Genomic DNA, 13982 nt, shown 5'->3' with positions numbered 1-13982 from the left:
TCTATATGTGGTACTTCATTGAGTGTAACCTCAAGATGAATCTCCCACAAAAGAAAAAGGAAAGGATGGTATGGAATGAAAAAAATAATCTTTACCTTTCTTATCATAGTTAGGTGGAGTGAACAAAAAAGGCAGCTTCTCCCTTTGTTCCCCACAGAAAAAATGAATGTTTGTGTTTTATGTCAGTTAGAACAATTCCTGTGGTTACCTTTTGATCCTATATTGATCTCACTCTGGCATCTATAGAATCTCTGCACCTGTTCCTGACTTCTAGGCAGCAGGGCTGCAAATTGCTATGGCTGCTTCTGCCAATTAAGATTTTGTCTAACCCCTGGTTATGTATGCACCTCAGTGTCACCACAGTTTGGTTACAGGAATAAAGAATATTATGACAGAGCATCTTTGTAAAGTGTCAGGGCTTCCTTTAGGCCACAGAGATTCAAGTCCTCATAACCTTTGAGTGCATCTTTACATTCACATTGGTGTATGTTTGCAGGCATGCTATTCAGTTAAGTTGATTATGAAACAGGCAAGAGTGAATTTTTTGTGTGCATGTGTTTGTAAGTTACACTTCATTCATGTTTTATGGTAGCTTTTCATGGGATTCTACAGTATCCTTTACATATCTTACCGGCTTTTGAGAGATTGATAAGTAAGGTCCTTTAAGTTTCAGGTTTCTCAAGTAGGCTGGTATTATTTAATGCTTCATGCATTTAATACCACTCTCTGATTTCAGAATTTGTCAGGACCTGCAGCAAAAAACTCTGCAAAAAAGGGGCACCTTCAGAACGAAGATGGACATCGAGAAAGCTTACAGTGCCTTTAACATCAGCAATGGAACAGATCTAGTTATTGGCTTTATCTCTTCCACAGTAGCCGTCCTTCTATTTGGGACAAACTTTGTGCCTGTTAAGAAATTTGATACTGGTGATGGTAAGCGTCTTTATATTTTTTTGTTGATTTTGGGTTTTTTTATAGTAGGATAATATTGTACCAGCAAATATGAGAGTTTCTATAGCTAGAGTTATAATCACAGCCTTGATCTATGGATCATGTTTTAATTTTTTTTACTATTGCTTGGGTATAAACCAATAACCTGTTGGCTCAAGATGTCACAAATCTTTAGAAGAGCCTTTCTATGCATTGTGCAGTTTAACTGTGATGATGTGCATTTAATGAGCATTTCACAATGGAAAGTGAAATGTCCTTTCTTCTACTCTTGTGGGGATTCTCAAATATGTACAGTGTTATTTTTACTGTGAAAGTTGTTGGACTTTGGAGTATTGTCTTTCAGTTGTGGACTGGCATAAAAACAATCAAAAATTGAAAAAAATGAAATAATGCTTTTGTCTGGTGACTCAGTAAGAGGAAACAATCACTTGTATTTCCTACTTGGAATTTTATCACTTTACCACTAGGTTCATGTTGTATTTGCATATTTGTATGAAGCATAGTCAGTTACCAGATCCCTAGATTAGTAAATCTGCCATTGTGTTACTGCAATAATAGTATCTATAGTACAAGCTGGATATAACCTCTCTCTCTTCTTTGTGCCAAACATGGTCCTAACAAGACAAGGCTAGACTTCAATGTCTTACCTCAGCTGGCATAAAGTTAACTGGTCTGCCTAGTTGACCCTCAGAGAGTCTAGAAATGTAGAAGAGTTCTGTCCAAACATCATCTGTTTATCATCTTCAATGTCCTGGATTAGTGGAAAAGCCTGAGCCCTGATCTTTGAAAGTGTTTTGTCCTGTGAGGTCATCTGTGTCAGCTGCTGCTACGGTGGTGGAAGCTTGCAGTAACTGAATATCCTCTTTGTCAGAAACCTGTTAAAATTTTCATGTGTTTGAGAATAGGGCTTGTGTAAACTTTGCCCAGCAAAAAGTGTCTTTTGCCACTTTGTATAGAGAATATATGGTAAGGAAAAGGTTGAAAGAACACCCCACCTTAAAATGCATCTTTTAAATATGTTGTAACATGATTCCCTGCAGTTCACAAAGGAGGTGAATTTCAGTTCACTATTCAATTTTTTTCTATACTGTTTTATCTAAAACATACTATGTTAAGAGATCCAGCCATGCAGTATTCTCCAAGTTCTCTATTGTGTGCATTTGATTTTTCCATAGGCATGTTCTTCCAGTGGATTCTCTGTGCCTCCATATGGATAGTTTCTTTGGTGGTCAATTTAATCCAGAATTGCCCCCAGTTTTGGCCTCTGGCTATGGTTGGAGGTTTTGTGTGGGCTACAGGTAAGAATTAAGCAATTCTATTTCTTTGAAACACAAAGTAGTCCTAATTCTTTGTAAAAAACAGTGATAAAAATGTTTCCATTTATAAGGTAGTAGTTATTTGCTAGTTGCTTGGTTTTTTTAAGCTTCGTATTAATGGAGCTTTACCCTTATAGCAAATATCATTTTATTATACTTATTTTATAAGCAGCAAATTCAAACCAAAAATAATTTTTTAATGGTATTGAGGAAAAGTCTGTGTTAAATATATTTATTTTTAAAAAACACTATTGCCTACCAACTTGCATGAATTTCTTTGCCTTCTGAACAGTCACAAAATCTAATGCAAAAATGTGCAAGATCACAGTCTAGTTTTTAATGGATTTTAATTTTGGATTTTTCTATTTCAGGCAATGTTACAGTTGTCCCTATTGTTAAAACTATTGGTTTAGCCCTTGGTCTTTTGATATGGGCTTCTTTTAATTTGCTGACAGGTTGGGCAAGTTCAAGGTGAGTACATTTAATTCTGAAGTCATACAGAATTAATGTTGCTAATTCTTCATTAATAACTGCAGTGCAAACACCATCACCAGTAAAGAGGATTTATCATCTATGTAAGATCTTTTTCCCTCTCAGTGGAAGGTACTCAGGTTAATTATTTTACCTTTTTGTGTTTCCTCTGTCTCAATAGGAGGAAGAATGCCCAGTGATGTTCATTAGCATAATTGAGTGAATAAACAGTGTATTTGTAGATGTACACTAGTACGCTTTTATTACTTGTATATTATTCTGCAGCATGGGCTGGTAAAATAATTTAAATTAACTTCCAGTTTTGAAGTACCCAGATTTAAAAAAATAATTGTAAATTAAATTAGTTTGAAGATTATTTTAGTAAAGTAGATGTCGCTTTTTGCAAGCCAACTGAAGCACTGATCCAATATGGCAAATATAAACTTAAGCAGCAGCATTTGCACGAATAAAGATTTCCAAGACTGGGTTGTGATTTAACTATTTGTATGCAGTCAGTGAAACTAAGTGAAACTGTTTAAATATTCCAGGTTTGGTTGGTTTGGAATTGACCCAGAGGAGGTGTCAAGACCAATTTTAAATTATATTGGAGCTGGACTTTCACTACTAAGGTAAAAATCTATTCTTATAATAAATTTGTGTCTTGTGAAATATCATATGTTTAATAACCACAGGGACAGTTTAACTAAAGGGCAAATGTATTGAAGTATTTTTTGCACATTGATTTACTGTAGAATTCATCATCTATCCATACCTAGCTGGTCAGTGTTGTATTTCAGAATAGAAACATACATGATATCCAGTGCAGTGGTGAAATGGTTATTCATAAACACAGAAATATATTTTTATGCTGGAAGGCATGTTCAAGGCAAAGCAGTGATGTACTGATTGTCTCCCCAGCCAGGTTATTCAAATGGTTCACTTCCTCCAAATTTTGTGAGAGATGAGAAACTGACTAGAAGAACCTTGGTGAGAAAAGCTCTGTGAGATTTCCAATCTGGCTCCACTCAGTCAAGGGTACAAATCCCTGCTCTTAACTGTAGAATATGCCACGGGATCCCTTCCCAGATCCTTAAGGGTCCATGAAAAGCCAGGGGCTTTGCGTTATGCCTTGTCCTTGATAGCTCCCTGTCTTGTAACTCTTAAGCCATGCTTACACCACCTCCCAAACAGTGGCTTTGTTTGGGGTCTTCAGGAGTTTTGCTCATATTTTTTGTTTATTATTTGTCTGCGTGCACATTTTGGTCCAAACACAGAGGAAAGTGGGTCTTTGTTATGAAGCAGTGTTCTTGCTTTTCAACTGGGTGGCCAGAAAGGTCCTTTTAGTAACATAATGGTGGCTTGTTATAAGCATGCTAAGCAGCAGATGCACGTAATGCCTTTAGGAAAGAAGGGTGTTAAGAACATGGAGACGATGGAGCCATTCTTCATTGCTGGGAGAGAGCTGCTGCCTTAGATTAATAAATTTTGCTTCAACTCTTCCGCTTTCCTAGGAGCCTGCAGCTTTTTACTCATTACTGCTACATATAGCACGTGATTTTGTGAGGTACTCACAAAATAGTAGCAGTACTGCTGTTCCTGCCTGATAAGTTCATTCAGCTCACCGCCTGCTTCCTGGTTGTGTCTGAGATACCATAGAGAAGTGATCAACAGGGAAAAAGATCGTGACCAAACATTTTCCTGGCAAGATACATAAAACCTGTGTATGTTGCTCTGCAGAGCTCAGAAGCATGTATTTCATTATAGCCTCCTGTGTGGAACCTGGGCATGTTTGCCTAGTCCTTCTGGAGGAAGCTGACATCCTTTTATATCTATCCCCTTACTCCTTCAGCAGGCGATGAATCACTTTTCAAATGGAGGCATTCTGTTTACAGCTATGAGAAGGAATTCCTAAATCATTAAAATATCTGGCATAAAAATAAAGGCAGATCCTGCCAGTTCTGATTACACATATTTACCTGATTTACTGGAGCTGGGAGTACAAACAGTAACATTACCCTTTCTTCTTCATTTTATTCACTTAGTGCACTGGAGCACCACTGAGCAATACCCCTTCTCCTTCCACATACACAAGGCCCTGTAGGAGCAGTATTCCACCACTCACCTATGATAGAAGACTGAAAACTAATGTTTTTCCTTGAGCACAGAGCCAATTCTGTCTAAGTTTAAGTTGTTCCATGTAGAATTTTCATGCAGATGTTCCATTATGTGTGTGGTTTAGTACAAAAGGGAACCGTTAACTAAAGCAACTCTTGTTAGCATGTGATTGTAACTGCACACTGTAAAAAGGACTCATTTCAATCCTGTTACATAGCAGAGGGGCCTATAAAGTGATATAAAGACTAATTTATTTGCTTAAGTTGTTTGTTAGGACTGTTAAAAGCATTTTTTTAAAATTGCTTTTAAAATTGCTTTTTTAAAATATATTGAAGTGAATTGCATTTTTAAAATATATTGAAGTGACTCTGGGGTAATAATGAAAAAAAGAGTAACATGACTCCAAATATAACTTTTGTCTCTGGAAACTCAATGTTATGTCCTTGTGAGCTGACATGGTATTTATTGGTGTATTTTTCTCTTCTGAGTGCTGTCATATTTCTTTTTATAAAAACTGAAGTCCAGAGTTCTTCAGCTTCATTAGAAAGCACGCCTTTATTGAGAGAAAGTGTAAGTACTCTACAGCTGTTATTTTACAGCAGTGAAAATACGTATCCATTTAAAAAAAATATTTAATGTTAACTGCATTTGCTGGAATTTGTGATAGGCTATGTAAGACTACATAAATGTGCACTGGTTGTATTTCATGTGTGGATCTAGTATATCCTGTCGGAAGTTTTCACAAGTGTCTTTCTCTGTTTTCAGCTTTAAATGGCTTAGAAGTCCTTTTTCATCATGACAGAGGTTATATAAAAGACAGAGTGTATTACTTTCCTGTCTGAGAAGAGAAAGCAACTTTAATTAAAACTGAACTATAAAACTAGGAGGGTGCTTACATGAAAGGCAACGGGGTGTGTAACTCTTACCCACCACGTTTTTGCCACGTTACAGAGCCAAAAGACTGTCGAGAGTCAGCGATTCTCAGGATCAGCTGTGGCACAGAGGCCAAGGAGGGATGCCAGGTTGGCTGTCGCTCCTTCGTGAGCCCAAAGTATGCAACAGAAGGTGGAGAACAGTAGGCTCCTACTACCATTGTACTTTAGCTGTTGCAGGTCAGTGATACATCAAAACTCAGTTGCTACCTGAACAGAGAGCCCCACAGAGTTTTCTAGCTGTGCTCAATGCTCACTAGAGGTTCCAATCTACGAGAGCAAATCACAGAAAACAATCTAATTGCAGGATTAGAATAAACTGATGTTTCAATTTGTTTATGCTGCAGACAGGGGTGTCAATTTCCCTGTATGCAAGTAGTCCTGTTATTCTGATAGTAACATCAGAGCTGTCAACAGAAGGCAAAAACATATAAATAAAATCTATAGATTAAATATTTCATCAAATTTAAGGATGAGTTTTGAAAGTCGTATCTCCCTGCATGCAAATTAAGAAAAAAATGCTAGTGAGTGCTCTATTATGTTGTAATCCCAAAATCCATATCCAAACTCGGACTTGTAAACTTTGAGGTAGGTAGATCCAATTATTAGTTTGTTTTATTATAAAAAAAATAAATCTCCTTTCTTCAGAGTATTTCTGTGAATTCTTTTTGTTTCTCCTTCCATTTTAATTTTATTTTCTTAGAGCAAAACTGTTCAGTTTAATACAATGTTTGGGATTGTAAAAAACCAAACGAAACTAAATTTGAGTGAAAACTCTTGGGTTTTTTGCAGTCTATTAATGTTTCTGAAGATACCTCTGATGACTCATGGGTGAGCAGACTTTCTCCAGCAAAAAAGAGACTCATGTAAGTTACTGACAGTTCTTTTGCTGGTGCAGGCCAAGTAGCCAGAGAAAGGAGTTGAATGCAGCGTAAGAGCAGAATTCATGTCCTGTGGTTTTTCTGGCACAGTCATGCACGAATAAATAACAGTTTTTAAAGTACGAGCATAGTGTGCATATCTATATATGAATAGCTGCTCAAATAATTAGATTTTTTACTTCACACTGTTCAGTGTGCTTTATGGTGCCAATTAAGTATTAGTACTACAAAAAAATTTTGCAAAGTAAATAGGAATAGCAACGAAGTAATTACAGAGCTTTTTTTTTATCACCTGGTTGATTAGCACTCAAGCATAGGAGGAGCCTATGCTAATAACATGCTTCCAGGTGTGGTTTCCAAGTGAATACATCTGGAGAAGGCACAGCAGTATGGTAAGAAGACAGCAGAAGTGCTCCAAGGTGGAAGCAGCAGCTAGCAAAGGGCCAGTGTGGAGAGTGGAGACAACGAAGGACCCAGTGATCTGGAGGCAGAGACAGGGAGTAAAGAGACAATGAACCTAGGAATGGTTAGAATATATAGGCTGCAGCAGTAAAGTTGAGGGTGGGAGCATTTTAACAATATTTTTGTTGCTCTTCTCCTACCTCTGCTTTTAGGAGATCCTAGTTAGTTGATTTCTCTTGTCATTTATGCAAACTGCAGGCTCTTGGGGCAGGAGTTGTCTGTGTTACTTGGCCACAAAGTACAGGAAAAGTAATTTACTGTGTTGAACCATTTCTACACTAGAAAATAAAAATGTGCTAAAATACATTATTTTTATAGTGTTGCCAGTGATTTTCATATGATATACAGTCTTAACTGCAACACTGGACTTAAGTGTATTGTCTACTTCCCTAATTAACGTTAGGCTATTTTCTCTGATTTTGCTCTTTTTGAAGAGGATGTAGCCTGGCTGTAGTAGCTGGAATACTATACGGTTCCAGTTTTGTACCAGTACTTTACATCAAGGACCATGGAAGAAGAAATGAAACTATGTACACAGGAGCAAGTCAATTTGGTAAAGGCTAATAGGTCACTTCAGCTTTATTTCATCACTATATTGTGGTCTCCTCCTTTCATAAAGGCATAGTCTGAAATTTTTGGTATGTCTGGAAATATACTGTGACAACTTATTGGTTCCACACTGTGTTATATTTTGTCAAATACTAGTACTCCCTTTTTCCCAGATGTGAATTACACCATTAAAAGAACAGTGAGAAACAGGCTGGGGGATACCATACTTAACTCATAGTGTTTAGTGCCTTCTGAAACATAGCTATCACTCTCAAAATGCAGGGTTTATATGCCTAGAACATGAGGTAAACAAGGGCAAAAGCTGTAGCAATTGCCTAATTAGTACACTAGTAAAGGAAGAGGAAAAGCTTAATCATAATCGATGAGCAGAAGAAATATATAGCAACATAAGTAATTAAAACCTGGTAGGTTTTGAAATTGAAACCTTTTAGCATAAGCCTAGTCACCAATTTCCAACAGCATTTACCCAGAAACATTTTCCTGAAGATTTAGTGTGTAGTCTATGAGGTAATACCAGCAGCAACTTAAGAGCAAGATATTGGTGACACCGCATAATATTCCCATTAAGAAATTGTTTGTTATGTCACATACAATTTCTCTTGAATACTGCAACTTACCTAGACAAAACAGATGTTATCATTACTATAGCTGCCTTTCACTGTTGAGGATTTACAGCTCCAAGGAGACAGAGATCACCTTGCTCTGCGCTTCTGCTTTGCCATGTTGGAAATGCTGTCTTTAGGGCTTACCATGTCCATAAAGGATTTATTACTTTTAATGATTATAGTGATCAAAATTGTGATACATTCTTCGAGATAAAAAAGTGACAAAACTGTTCCATGTTTAGCTTACACAGTATATGCAGTTGTCTTGCCTTTAAATGTACAGAAAAGAAACAAGGCTATATACAGGAACAAAAATGTAGATGATCAGGAGATAATGTAATTATGTAAAATCCCCACCCCAGTTTTGTAGCCTCACCTGAGGATTTTCTGAAGTTTTTAATAAGTTAGTTCAGTAGTTTGGCTAATAGAGGTCCGAAAATGTCTCTCAGAAATGCATAAAAGCTTGTCATAAATGCAACACAGCAGTTAATTCATGTTTAATATATGTGTGTTTGACCAAATCTATCCACAGTCAAGACTGGCAGCTGTGTTTATCACAGTCACAATTGAATTTGAGTTGTTAGCAGTAGCACCTTACGTGTTTTTGTCTGTGTGAATGCCATCAGTGAAAAAATTTATTTAAAATTAGTAACTGATGTTTTAGACTAATATAATTTTGTAATTCGTCTTTCAGATTTAGATTATGTATTTGCACACTTCAGTGGAATATTTCTTACAAGTACTGTCTACTTTTTGATCTACTGTGCAGTCAAGAAAAATAAACCTAAGGTTTATCCCCAAGCCATATTGCCAGGTATGACTCTCTTTTAAATTACCAGTTGATTTCAGTTACTTCTTCTGACCATTTTGCAGTAATTAGTTCAAGCTATGTTTCTTTCAAGTCTCTTCATTTGATTTTTTTGCCTCTTTTAAAAGATCACTCCTTGTAGATAATTAATTTAGGTTAGGAAACAACAATTTTTGTTGTAATCTGAAATTAGAACAAAATGACATTGCATGTAGCGGATTTTCAAAAACTGACTCTGCCAGAGTGGAGAGCACATTGCCCAGAAAATTGTGAACTTTAAAATTTGCTACTTTAGTTGGAGTATCTGATTTTATCCCTTGAGCTTTGGTTTAAATAATCGGAGCCAGCTTGTTAAACTAGTGAATGTACTAAATTACATACATGCAGTTTCTGTATTATGCTATAAATATAAATGTTCCACAAATTGCTGTCTATACCTTGCTGTACCCATTTTTGATTGGGATTTATTTTTCTAGGGTTCGTTTCTGGTGTGCTTTGGGCCATAGCCAATTGCTGCTGGTTCTTAGCCAATCACTATCTCAGTGCTGTGGTCAGCTTTCCAATAATTACTGCAGTAAGTATATAAAAAAATAAAATCTATGACTAGAATTAAAAGTGAAGGGTTTTTTTCCCCCCCATTTGTGGAATTAAGTTGAAATGATGATGTGTCTAGAGCATTTTAATAAAGAGAATACATTGCCTCTTCTGCTTGTCTGTGCTAGCCTTTGGTTTTTGAAGAACACACATGACTGTGGCAAGCATGATCTTGGTCAATGCCAAGTGTAAAAAAACAGAAGAACTGAAAGTTTGAGTCTTTAGGTTATACAAAAGCCAAAGCTCTGTAACCAGAACCATATCAATATTAAATAGTAAACTGAAGTGATTAAAAGAAGAAATGTATTATGCTTTCATCCCAGCAAGTACATTTTGTTCTGGATGTTTTTATTTGTGATTTTTATGCTCTAGCAGTCATTTTGCTTAATTAAGTAAGGTATTTTTTCTTTTTACAGTTCTTTAACACACAGAACAGATTATATATACTGCTGAAAATAGTATCCTTATGCAAGTGAGGGAAAAATAAGTTGACCCGTTTTGTCTGTTTTATTCCTATTTATGGTACTGTACCTTTTAAAGCAGTGTTAATTTCCAGAAGCTGCATAAATTCCAATAGTAGGTAGAATAAACTTTGCCTTTAGTCTCTTGCCAGTCTACTAGATGGTGCTGCGAAAGTGGATAACTCCTGGCACATGAGAGTTCATAAATATCTAAAGCAAAGTTTTGCTGAACAGCTGTATTTTGGAAGCAAACTAATGAAATGACATTAATAGGGATTAAGCTTTGCCTCAAGATGCAGTAAATCAGAATAAACTCTGCAGTAAGCAATGAAAGAAAAGACTTGGGATCATTCTAATTAGAAATTGAAGGATTAATGGAAAGCAGCTTTAGTAACTTTGTTATCACTATGCCTAAAGGGCAAGGAAATAAAATCATGAAGTGAAAAATTTAAGGACAGCACTGATGAGAAACTGTCTATCTGGACCAGTTTGCAACTGCTGTTTTACCTCATCCTAGAGAGAATTTCATCACATCACTTTAACAATTTATTTAATTTTTAAAATGCATTCCCCCCACAGCTCACGTTAATCTAGAAAGTGAAATAACACCTTAGCTATTATTCAAATAACAGTTGGCAATTTCACTAGGAACAGCACCCACAAATACATTGAGCCTGAGACACTGTTTCCTGCTGGCCTAAATCTGTGTCCTGTCAGCTGTACAGAAGATGGCAAGAGGGAGATCACTGTCCAAGCATCTGTCAAGTGTTTCTGAGAGCAGCTCTAATGGGGAACATTAACAGGGCCAGTTTTTGCTTCATATTCAGATAATATTTGCTCATCAGTCATAAAAATTCAGATCTTTGCTCCCACAGGGCAAAAACTATATTGCCAGGAGTGCCTGGAAATTATCATTGTGTATCACTGTTTGCTGTTAGCTAGGAAATCTGTACGACAACATCACAGAAAATCAGGAGTTTTCCTGACCTATCTGGCTGGCTTTGTGCTTTGTCCAGATGCCTGCTATACAGGAAATACATTTGTGTTCCAGTCTCTTGATATCATACTGAGTGATAAAATAAAACTTTATCCAACTAGTTAGTCATGCTAATAAAGGAAATGTTTGGAATCTCTGTGGTAGCTGCCAGTAAACCTGAATAGTCCCCTGAAATGTGGTAACTTTGTGGACTGTAGTTTGGACTAAAGTGAGGCATACTATTTGGAGTCTACTAAAAGAACTTTTAACAGCCAGTGCATACTCCACAGTATAATTTAAAAATAAATTGTGCCTTCTCTGGAAAAACAGTCTCTTGCCTCTTTAGCCCTTCTTGAAGATTTTATTGTGTCTGGCTTCATAAAGATTTCAGTGATGAAATCGTCTGTCATGGGTGCTGTAATTATACAGAATGGAAAAGCCTAAATTTGTTATCCAGACAAAATTCAACCACCCTGAGAACAGTAATGAGAAGGCAGCACATTTTAATGAAATGCTGTAATGTACAAATGAATCTTACTTTTTTAGGGTCCTGGCCTCGTTGCTGCAATGTGGGGAGTCCTTGTTTTTAAAGAAATCAAGGTAAGCTTATGAGGTCTCTAGACTCTCTTGCTTGTTCGTAGCTCTAGGAACAGCATGACTTGGCATACAGCTGTATGTCTTAGATTCCAGCTCCTTTCAAGTATTGCATTATGAATCTGAAAGTTATATCATGCAATACTGAGTTTTCCAGGAAAGATGAAGAACTGTGAACAATTTTTACAGGAATGAAGATTTGAATTCTGTAAGTGTATGTGCAGCACTGGGAGTAAATGAAGACCGTAGCAGGGCCAGGAGGCAGGGTGCCAAGCACAGCCTGAAAACAGGCTTTATGTGAGCCAGTTTTTTTAGTGGGGGTAGGGGAATGAGCAGTTGACCTAACAGTCATGTAGACAAGTAGATGAGACACTTAGGATCAAATTTGCTAAAGGACCAGAAAAAGAGACAGAAGTTAATTGACCTTTCTCATTGCAGTATAATATAGAGTTTCCTAAACTGATAACGGCAGTGATTGCCTAGAAGAGGCTGATTACTGGATGTTAACATATATGGCAGAAATTATTTTTCTAGTGGAATTTGAAGCAGTGAATGCTAGCAGTGTAATGAGGTTCCTTTAATTAATCTGTCCAGGATCCATAGAGACGTAATCTGCCAGGATCCATAGAGATGTAATCTGCCATCAGAGATAATTTTCCTCAGTATTTTTGGTGACTGGGAAAAATGTGTTAGGCATCCTTGGATCAGAAACTAGAAGCTTTCTGTCTCTCCCACTGCAGATAACTGTTGCACAAAACTAAAACACCATCATGTTCATTGTCCAAACCTTTGTGACTCACAAAATCTTTCATCCTTTTCACATATTTTAGAATAGTCTTTGCATCAGTGCTTACTGCTTAAAAATAATCTGAAAATAGACGAAGTCCTTTAAAAATAATTTTTAAAATTGTTAAATTAATTTTGTGAAAATTTTACGAAGTGTATGACATCATTGATTACTTGTATTAAACTGTTTTGAACAGCACATATGTTACATTATATGAAATAAAATGGTATAAAATTTACCATTTCACATAATGGATTTATTAATTTTGTCATAAAATGAAACCCTAGTTCTTTATTTTATTTCTTTTTTGTGGAGTGTTATGACAATATGGTATTTTTCTTTTTCTCTCCCTTTGCCTATCCAGGGACTGAAAAACTACATGTTACTCTCAGTAGCGTTTTGCATCATTTTGGCTGGATCACTCTCCACGGCTTTTTCTAAAGCTTAAAAGGATCTTCTGGACCAGTAGATGGTGCTACTGTTTAATATAATCAAAAAGACAGTATTGGTATATCACAATACATAATAATTTTTTAAATGGATGTCCAGCATTTACCCTAACTTGCTTCAGGCAAGTGAAAGAGAAAACCTTTGCTAAATATTCCAGTTTGGCATGAAGGAAAATCTGGAAATGTTTGATTCTGTAAGAATATCAAAGGATTTTATTAAATAAAGCTAAATGATTTTGTCGTTACTAACTTTTTTTTTCTGGTTCAGGTATTGAACTTCATGTCATCATGCATTGCAGTTCACTGTTGTGGTGGTGGATAATGGGGTTTTAATTCTTAGTCTGTAATACTGTGTGCATTTGTAAGCTGATTTATTTTATTACAACATTCTGTCTTACTGACTTGAACCTAAAACATGTTTTGGAATATTCTGCACGGAACTGATACACATGAAGATGTGAAGCATTTTTTTTTAAGAGGCATTCTTTAAATTCATCAGTTTACATAAAAACTTTTTTTTCCAATCACTTCATAATTTTGAAGGGGGAAAAAAGTACTGTATAATAAATTACTTCTGTTTGCTGATAAACTGTTTAGTTGCAAGAACATTATGTAGAAATCATGACCAGGATACGAATAGTTGGAGAAGATTAGTTTTTTATTTCAGTTGTATGGAACTTTGCAAGTAAACATTGCATTTCTGTAACTTGTGGTGTTGCAATATGAGCTAAGTATGTGGTTCAAAGTTTGTTTCCAAATACCTTTGGACATTTTCTGAATACTTTTCTATGTAGCATATTCAAATCTTTAAAATTATGTTTGGCAATACTTATTACACTGAAGCATCATGCTAAAACTACCCAAAGCAAAGTCATCTATATGTAAATCACTTCTGACAGTTGTTGTCTTAACTTGTTTCTTTAAAAACAAATAAATAAAAGAAGTGGCTTTCGCAACATTTTTAGGCAAACTAACCAGCTTCTAACTATCTGTCCAGCTAGAAAGCCTTA

At 36.1% G+C, this 13982-nt stretch overlaps 1 protein-coding gene across 1 annotated transcript; it reads left to right on the top strand.

Moving 5' to 3' along the window:
• Positions 1–794: 794 nt before the first annotated feature.
• TMEM144 (transmembrane protein 144) lies at positions 795–12971 on the top strand. The gene is made up of 11 exons (XM_010085767.1): positions 795–933; positions 2127–2249; positions 2639–2738; positions 3287–3367; positions 5342–5423; positions 6578–6651; positions 7563–7681; positions 8998–9117; positions 9588–9685; positions 11689–11742; positions 12888–12971. The coding sequence occupies exons 1-11, from the start codon at positions 795–797 to the stop codon at positions 12969–12971; spliced, it is 1074 nt and encodes a 357-aa protein (XP_010084069.1).
• The last annotated feature ends 1011 nt before the right edge of the window (positions 12972–13982 follow it).

This window comes from Pterocles gutturalis, unplaced genomic scaffold (assembly GCF_000699245.1).
Source record: "Pterocles gutturalis isolate BGI_N339 unplaced genomic scaffold, ASM69924v1 scaffold23310, whole genome shotgun sequence".
NCBI classification, from domain to species: Eukaryota; Metazoa; Chordata; class Aves; order Pterocliformes; family Pteroclidae; genus Pterocles; species Pterocles gutturalis.
This window is presented reverse-complemented; position numbering and strand designations above follow the sequence as displayed.

Bases quoted from the DNA above. Each gene is read 5' to 3' on its own strand.
- TMEM144 (XM_010085767.1), top strand. From the start codon at position 795: ATGGACATCGAGAAAGCTTACAGTGCCTTTAACATCAGCAATGGAACA. The intron at 2,250-2,638 runs GTAAGAATTAAG...TTTCTATTTCAG, and splicing joins AGGTTTTGTGTGGGCTACAG to GCAATGTTACAGTTGTCCCT. The intron at 2,739-3,286 runs GTGAGTACATTT...TAAATATTCCAG, and splicing joins ACAGGTTGGGCAAGTTCAAG to GTTTGGTTGGTTTGGAATTG.